The sequence below is a fragment of the Tenebrio molitor genome, chromosome 1, assembly GCF_963966145.1.
Source record: "Tenebrio molitor chromosome 1, icTenMoli1.1, whole genome shotgun sequence".
Taxonomy (NCBI): domain Eukaryota; kingdom Metazoa; phylum Arthropoda; class Insecta; order Coleoptera; family Tenebrionidae; genus Tenebrio; species Tenebrio molitor.
This window is the reverse complement of record NC_091046.1, coordinates 37,416,948-37,425,672: the sequence shown is the minus strand read 5'-3', so window position 1 is coordinate 37,425,672 and position 8,725 is coordinate 37,416,948. Positions and strand designations below refer to the sequence as shown.

Genomic DNA, 8,725 nt, shown 5'->3' with positions numbered 1-8,725 from the left:
CGATAGTCAACTTTTTTTTTATGGACACATGTAATTTTTTAGGCTCAGTCTGGTAGAGCTTTTTTTTTCTGAATCTAATGATGTATTAAAAGTTATCATGTGGTCCCTAGCTAATTGAAAAAAAAAATAAACAATTTTTAATTGTGGTTCTTAATAGCTATTTGCAACCTTCGGTTAATTGATAACACTACGCCAATTATTTTTTAGAAAATTACAATAGAAAAATAATGTAAACTGTTCCGTGGCCGCAAAAGGCTCCAGTGGAGTAAAATAAAATTCCAGTTTCGAAAGTGGGTTGTATACTCTGTAAATTTTGACGGGTGTCAATCAATTTGCCGGGGGTCCTTCGAGCAGAAGTTATGGTCATAAAATGCATGCATTTTCTGTCAGGTAGAAATGCCGACACAGGCCACGGCCGACAAACCCGTTCCCGTTATCCCATAAACCATTATTTCGGAATACCGACACTAGAAAACAAAGCGAAAAATTGGAGCACATTATCGGGTTGAATGTTAAAAGTTGTGCCATGTTTATTGATAAATATAAATCATTTTTAGCAAAGACATGGATTAATAAATTCGGATGCAATTCTTGAAATAAAGTACCCATTTCCCCCACGTGAAGTAATAATTGAAGAAGGTATCAAAAATAAGATTAATGATTTATTTAACGATGGATCATGAAAACCATATGAAATTAAAAACATTGCATCCGTATTATTAAACGTTGTTGACGTTGAGTTAACAATCTCAATGTCAAATAATTTAATTTTTTGGCTCTGTAATTATGTTTTGTAAATAGTGACATGTAGCTAACCAACATAATGCAATTTAGCAATGTTCAATTCAACGTGAACGGTGTTTACCTGCATGTCACTATTTACAAAACATAATTACAGAGCCAAAAAATAAAATTATTTGACCTTTAAATTGTCAACTCAACGTGAACAACATATACATAACGGGTGACTATTAAAATTTTCACTTGGAGTTGGCTTTGAACGAGTTTTTATTTTTTCTGTTACTTTAGACACACGGAAGAACGAACGACAAATGTCAGTCAGTACAATTGAAACATAACCAAATTAAGAGAAAAACATTTATTGAAATGTCAAACTTGTCAGTGTCTAAGGTGCAACGGGAAACAAAGAATGATCCATAGCCAACCCTAAGTGAAAATTTTAATAGTCACCCGTTATTAGGTACAAGGATCACAAATATCACCAATCGTGATACTTGTTACTTCGTTGTTTATACTCCTACCAAAGAAAAAATCAGTTCTGATTTAAAATATTTCATAATTTAAAGAGATAATAGATTCTGGCATGAAATTGGAAAAGGAAAATGCTTAGAAACATTTTATTTTGGGACTTTCTTCCCGAATTAGGGGATCCTAGACTTCAGAGAGGTGAGCCAAATACTAAAAAATAGTTATAATTTTGCATTGTTAATATTTTAAAATTAAGTCAATTCGGATTTTTATTCATTTAGATAAGGATAAGATAAAAACATATTTTTATTAAAATTAAAAAAAAAATAAATTATACTCTAAATAATATAAGAAGTGTTGTCAAACGTGATAGTGGCGCTGATGCATGTGTAATTTCATTAAAAATCAAAATATTGAGTTAATAAAAGTTTCAATTTGTAACAGAAATGAAATGTGGATGTCAAATAAAGTAGTTTTGAATGTTCCTACTTTAAATTTTTAAGTCGTTACCGTAAATGTCCATTAATCCATATTTTTGCCGTGGGACTTCTTACATTATTTAGAGTATAATGACAGTTGATAAGTTGATTATCTGAAAAAATTGTAGTAAGTAATTACTAATAACAGTATGTCGATATTCTCTACCTTCTTGTTTACCTGCAATTTTTTTGAGAAACATTTGGAAGGGTCGTTTCACTTTATTATACCTGAATCTTTCATATTGTAGGTAAAAAAATATATTATTTGTTCGTCAAGTTTTGCATTTTGTCCTGTGCACTAAGAAGTTACTTGACTATTTACAGAAAAATATTGATAATCTTCGAGGGTTTTAATAGGGTCCATTATGGTCGTATGAATCCAGATATTTCCAGTAATTGCTGGCTTAGAAACCACTGGAGATTATATTCTGCAAGTTGTCTTGAGGGTATACGCTTTGATACCTTCTAAGAAAATGCTTACTGATTATTAATATGTGGTGGGGGTCAGTCAGTCAGTTTATACAAAATTTCCAAAATATTTTACCATTTGATTTGTGACTCTCTTCATCTGAAGTTGATTGACAAATACGAGATACTTGCTTTGCTTCTGTCGAAGTTATCTGCTGTAGCCCGCAATATTTTAAACTATATTTTTTTTAATATAGGTTTTTTAATTTAAATTTAGTGTAGTAGGTACTATTAGTGTATATTAGTGGTAAGTTTTTTTTTTAGTAATTTAATACAGTTTCGTTTTAAAGTTAGTTTTAGTCGGTTTATTGTTTAGGAGTAGATAATATTTAGCATTCATCTTTTTTGACAAAATGGGGAATAATAGTAAATTATCTGTTTCGAAAAAACGAAAGAGTAGAAAACAAGGGGCACGCGATTTGTGGAAAAAACAAAGAATAGGTTCCCAACGTGATAGTCAGCGCCACGAAAATATTATTGCTCGTGATTTTAGTAGTTCGGACGATGAAGTTTTTCTTATTGAACAAGATAATAATCCAAAAGAAAGTTTTGTTCCGGGAGGTCGGAGGGTTGTTGACATAGGTCATTTACTATCAGCTTTGAAAAATATAAATCACAAAATTTATGGATGTGCTTTTTCTAATATTGATATTATTAACGAAAAACATTTAGGATTTAAAAGTATTTTTAAATATAAATGTAATATGTGCGGTATTGTGGGAACTTTTAGTACGGAAAAAGAAAATATCAATATCCAAGTGAACGAAGCTGCTGTTTGTGGTACAGTTGCCATTGGTGCAGGATATACGCAACTCACAGAATTTTGTGCAGCCTTAGACATTCCAGTGTTTAGTCGAAAGACATATTTGCGAGCGGAAGAAAAAATTTTGGACACAACAGAAAAAGTAGCTTTGGAGGAAATGTTGGCGGCAGGTGCGGAAGAGCGTGCTCTAGCAATAGATGCCGGTGAAGTTGATAAAGATGGTGTACCCTATATCACAGTTAGTGTTAGTTTCAAAAATCTTTATTAATCATTGTCAAAAATTTGCTAATCAATTTCGTTATGATAAAAATTATAAAATAATCCAAAACGACTTTCGTACTTGTCCCGAGCCTCTTCTACCTGCGATGTCGAAGCCTGATTAACTTGTTTGAATAGTTTTTCACCAAAAAGTTTGTATTCGGTAAGTAATACTTTCGAAAAAAAAGTTATTACAAAAAATGTTATTTTCAGAATTGAAAAAAGCTGGATAATGGTTTTAGATACTTCTGGAATACTTCCTTCAAAATTACAAAATTCACTCATTTCGCAAGACCACTTTTCAGAAAATTATTTTACAAGTTCTCAAAAAACTATATTTTGTAGGTGTGCCGTGCCATTCCCATCAGTTTTTCGTTCAAATTCACAGTGTCACAAAATAACAGTTCTTACAGACAATTCGAAGATTTTAATTACAGAAGTTGTGATTCCTGATCTTGAAGTTGTCCCAGAACGTGCACATTCATCAAAATTATCAGGCAAAGTGTTATAGGTTTTTCAACGTACCAAATTTGTGAACTCAATCTCAGAGAAAAGTTAATCTATTACATGGATCGTTATAAGCGAAAAACAATTTCAAAATAAAAAACTTTATAAGAGAACTAAAAATAATGAAATAAAATGTTTGGATAATTGTTTGTCTTTGTTTTTTTTTTTTTTTTAATAAATAAAACCATAATATGAAAAATAGGTAAATAAAAACAAAAAAATATGTCCGTATGCAACTTATTATACATTTGATTGCAATAATTGAGGAATATGCAACTTATTATACACCTAGTTCGGCCCTACGTTAGCGCGTCGCTAGTATTGCGCGTCGCTGAAATTTGAATAGATCTAGACAGTCTTAGTCTACTATGTTTAATTGTCTGTGGCGAAAACTCTCTATTGTTTGGGGTGGTGTATGTTCTACGGCTCGTACCGATTTGCATGTTTTTCCCAGAAGCACAGTTTATGTAATAGATATCCTGAAACAATATGTGGTACCATTTGCCCAATTTATCGGGGATAATTTCATTTCATCCTCCAGCATAATAATGCAAGACCGCACAGTGCCAGAATTGTGTCCGAGTATCTGGAAAAAGTCGGTATTGCTTCTGTGCAATGGCCAGCAAGGAGTCCGGACCTTAATCCGATAGAGATTGTGTGGAACATGATGCGGCGACGAGTCCGGGCTCTTCATATGTCCTGTCCACTATTAGCAGCATGGGGAGACGGTGTGAAGCCGTCATTCATGATAGAAGAGGTGGAAATAGCCATTTTCTCTAGTTTATTTTGTAGAGGCAGTTGTGACAAGTTTTCTTTTTTTTTAATTATTGAATATATTTTATTTTTTTATAAAATTCTTATTGCAATTTAAAACACCCCCGAATAAGAACTGATTTGTTGTGATTTATTTGCAACTATAAATTTTCACATTTTCCAGTGTTGCGTTAATTTCTGGGAACAGTGTATTTGAAACTGATCAAAGGGGTAATACATCTCACATTGAAAAAATGTTTTATTTTTTTTTTATTTTAAATCAGTTTCTTCGTTATTATAATTCTCGACATATTTGTACTTCTTGGCTGAAAGCACAAATAGGGTAGTAGCGAACAACATTGCTCCACCAAATAAAAACAATTCGTTTGACTGAAACATTCAAATATAAAAATGAATATGAAAATAGCCTGTGAAATATGTGACCTGCTTCTTGAATGCATGTATCAGACGAAAAATAACAACTAAGGCATTACCAAAAGACTTCACTAGGAACCAGACAGCAGTCATTGTAGTTTTCATAGAAACTGGTGCTTGGGTGTAGGCAAATTCTAAAGCGGTGGGGCCCAACATGACTTCCCCTATTGCAAAAAGCAAATACTGTGGTAATTGCCAGAATATGTGCAGTTTACTTTGTTGCGTAATTTCATATCTTCTTATTTCCTAAAATGCCCTTACCGATAATTTCAATTTTTACTTAGAGTGATTTAAACTGAGCGATATGGCTTTACCTTTATTTTGCCATTTTCGAAAAATATTAATATTGTATAAGTTCCTCCTCTGTGAAATTTTACTTCTGTCGATTCATTCTCCCCTATCAAGAAAATGCCAGGTTCCACGGTGAACAGAGAAAAATCATTAGTCTTTCGTGGAGTTTTTCTCGAAACCTGCTTTTTCAACTTGTAAGTCAGTGTATCTGGTCCCTCTTTGGGGTTTCCTACCAACATCCTAAAATATGTTCGTTTATTGATATAAATAATCAGGTGCGACTGACCTGGTATTGGGATATCCAAGTGACTGCCTCTGTATTGAGTCTGTGTATTGAATCAAATTTCTAGTAGACAGGAAATAACCTATAGTTTCCCCTTCAACAACAGTAAAATCAGAATCTGATGTGACTGATATTAAGTTTTCACAGCCAGATAATTGGTAATTTACAATATTTATATCGTACACTTTAGAAACATTTATGAATTTGTATCCCATCGACTCGAGTTGAAGATTATGTACGTATGGTGGAGCACTAAGTTTGATGGTACAATTGAGCGGATTATAAATTCTTAAATGACATTCTCCTTTCGATGGTAAAATTGGAACGTTTGATTCTATGATTAAAGACAGAATACCGGCTATCAAGAAAGATACTCCAATAAACATTCCTCCGCATCCCATCCGTTGAAGAGGTGTAGTGATTAAATTATATCTGGCACATACAGGATAAACGACCAAACAAAATAAGGGAATCAAAATTAATAATAGAACAGGATTTGAGACTAACATCTGGGTGGGCCGAATGTTGTAGCCATTGCCAAGTTCATCATCCATAAAACTACCCTGTAAGATCCACGCCCTGACCCATAACACGTCAAGTGCCCAATCAAATATTAGAGGAAGGTAAACAGATAGCATTCTGAAACTGGTTTTTATGTCACGAACAAGTTCTCTTCCATATTTTTCTTCGGAGCGGTCCAACCAGTTGTGAACATTTTCTGTAGCGTTTTTTTTCTGTATAATAGCGTACTGAAAGAATTTGTGTCAAGGATGAATTGCAAACAACAACGGTTTTTACCCCCACGCAGCTGAACCAATGGATCAAAATGTTATTTGCAGGTTTCAAAATTGTGAAGTGACGTTTGCCGAAGAAACAGATAACTGAAATGAAGCCGATGTAAAGTGTAATATGTATGTAATACATATTAATACATAAAGAACCCCTACCGAAAATAGCCGCTACGAGTAATGTACCAAGTCCGAAACCCACAGAATAACAGTTGCGGTGTCCATAACACTGCATTCTTGCAATTTCTGGAAAAACAAGTGTTCCAGTAGAAGCTCCAAGATTTATGAAAAAATAAAGGGAATAATAGAATATGTGCAAAGTCTTCTTTTGTTGAGGTAAAATAAACTGGTCACCCCCGAAAGTTGTTATACAAGGTTTCATAATTCCATTTCCTGCAGCCATTAAAATAAATCCTATCATGTACAAAGCTGATGAAGAAACAGAAAAGCTTTCAATAGAAAACAATGATACAGTTAATATTCCACAAAAGTAAACAACCACGGCACAAATAATTGTTATATATTTTCCAACCCAACAGTCACCAAAAATTGCTCCAAGCAGTGGAAATGTATAGCTTAAGCTCACCAAGGCATGATACATCATTTGCGCTGCGTCATCTGAATAGCCAATAACGTACTTTGCATAATTAACTAAAACACCTGAAATCAAATTATAACACACTATCAACTGTAATGTACATGCATGTATTCCTTTTACTTTTAGATCCGTAATAAGTGAATCTGTCAAACAACACCGATACAAGTATCAGAGATATTTGTTTTGGAAATTTTGTTTCCTGCAAAAATCGTGAAAACTATTTGCTGTTTCTTTATTATTCATGCCTTGTTACCTCAGAAGAATTCATTTTCTTTAAAGAAAACTGAAAAATAAATTATTGACTATTTAATTTGAAGTTAATCCAAATTCCATATTCAAAGATAAAACGTGTTTATTCGGAATCATATTGTAATATGCACATTTCTAACCTTATACGAGGGCGGAAAGTTAATCATTCCTTTTTATCTTTACTTCCCTCTTTTGGTCAGTAATAGGTCACTTTCCGCCCTATTATAAGGTTTTTCCAGTGGCGTACTTACTGAAAGTCGAAAAACAGAACAAATAAAACTGCATCAAATTAATTGTTTATTTGCTAAAAATGTAATGATTCCGAATAAAATTGTAGTATACAAACCTCGGTGGGAATGTGTTTCATTCCTGTCTCTAGCATTAGTTCACCTCGGCTACGCCTTGGTAAACTATCTTAGCTCTCGATAGGAATGAAACACTTCCCACCTCGGTATGTAATCTACTATTTTTCCCTATCGGTTAGTGCTGTGGATACCTCATTTGAGGTGAGAAAATTCAACTTTCTCGCTAAGGTAAGAAAGTTAATCATGAAATGTTTACGGTAAAACTGTACCAAAATACAAATGTCAAAAGTGAAATAAGTTATTGATAAATGAAAGCCAATTCAATAAAGCAAGTTGGTAGATCAATCATATAATCTGGAAAATAAACAGATAAGCTAGGTAGGTAGATTACTTTACCCTGTTTATATCAAATTTTCGAACAAACGTCAAATCTTCAAATGCGATGACAAGTTAATTAAACAAATAACACAGCCTACTATTCAATTCTCAAAATTTTCGTTTTAATCAGGAATATAACCATCTTTTTTGACTTTTTCAACGAAGTTGTGCCGGTAGGGAAAAAATAGTATTCAAACCTTGTTAAGAAAGTGCCCTTGCAGACCTTAGGCACTTACAAACCTCGCCTACGGCTCGGTTTATAATCTTTGCCTGCGGTCTGCAAGAAAGCACTTTCTCACCTTGGTTTGAAATATACTATTTATAAATCTTAATTAGATGTTTTATACAGACCAGTGGAATGGCCCGTGCTTACGCACTAAAATCAATAAAATATTAAAATTCTACCCTCATTTTCGATATCTCTTTCTTCTTGGCTTCTGTGTTCCCGCCTACGTCTTTGTCGCTCAAGTTCGTCTACATTTTCCATTATTGTAATTTTTTGTTCGACACCGTCAGAATTTGAGAATTTTCTCCTATGTGAACGGATTTTGATAAATGTCACCACTTGTCAAAACGAAACGTCAAGCTAATTTTAAAGATTTTAAGCGATTTGGAGCCTTTAAGGTGCTCGTCGAACAAAAAAACGTTGTATTCAACTCGTTGGTGTGTCAATTGGGCTTTTTTAACCAAAAACCCAATTTACACAAGAATTCGTCAAATAAACTACTATTTTTTCTTATAAAATTAATGACAGGTTTTACTGTCAAAAGGGACGTGTCATAGCAACACAGTTTCGTAGGTATCGCCATATTGTGACACGAAATGGACACCTATTGAGTGATTCAAAATGATTGTGGCCAAGAATGGCAACTATGTACGAAAATTTATGTGGCAACTGTGTGGGTAGGGTGAAGTTGATATTTCTTTGACAATTTATAGTCGGGCAATTTTGAAAACTGTC

The 8,725-nt window shown here is 33.4% G+C and overlaps 1 protein-coding gene across 2 annotated transcripts; it reads right to left on the bottom strand.

Annotated features, from left to right (window-relative positions):
• Window positions 1–4,690: 4,690 nt before the first annotated feature.
• Window positions 4,691–7,160, bottom strand: LOC138141343 (peptide transporter family 1-like). Of its 2 annotated transcripts, none has more exons than XM_069062051.1 (8): window positions 7,086–7,160; window positions 6,953–7,031; window positions 6,379–6,894; window positions 6,245–6,327; window positions 5,450–6,195; window positions 5,187–5,403; window positions 4,882–5,118; window positions 4,691–4,827 (listed from the first exon to the last, which is right to left on the bottom strand). In XM_069062051.1, the coding sequence occupies exons 1-8, from the start codon at window positions 7,098–7,100 to the stop codon at window positions 4,708–4,710; spliced, it is 2,013 nt and encodes a 670-aa protein (XP_068918152.1). In that variant the 5' UTR covers window positions 7,101–7,160; the 3' UTR covers window positions 4,691–4,707. The 2 variants fall into 2 exon arrangements, with proteins under 2 accessions (XP_068918152.1, XP_068918153.1); XM_069062052.1 differs by having other exon boundaries at window positions 6,394–6,894.
• Between the last annotated feature and the right edge of the window lie 1,565 nt (window positions 7,161–8,725).

Coding starts and splice junctions, on each gene's coding strand:
- LOC138141343 (XM_069062051.1), bottom strand. Junction 6,895..6,952: donor CACTTATTACGGATCTAAAA/GTAAAAGGAATA, acceptor ATTTGATTTCAG/GTGTTTTAGTTAATTATGCA. Junction 5,119..5,186: donor TCGAAAATGGCAAAATAAAG/GTAAAGCCATAT, acceptor AGGGCATTTTAG/GAAATAAGAAGATATGAAAT.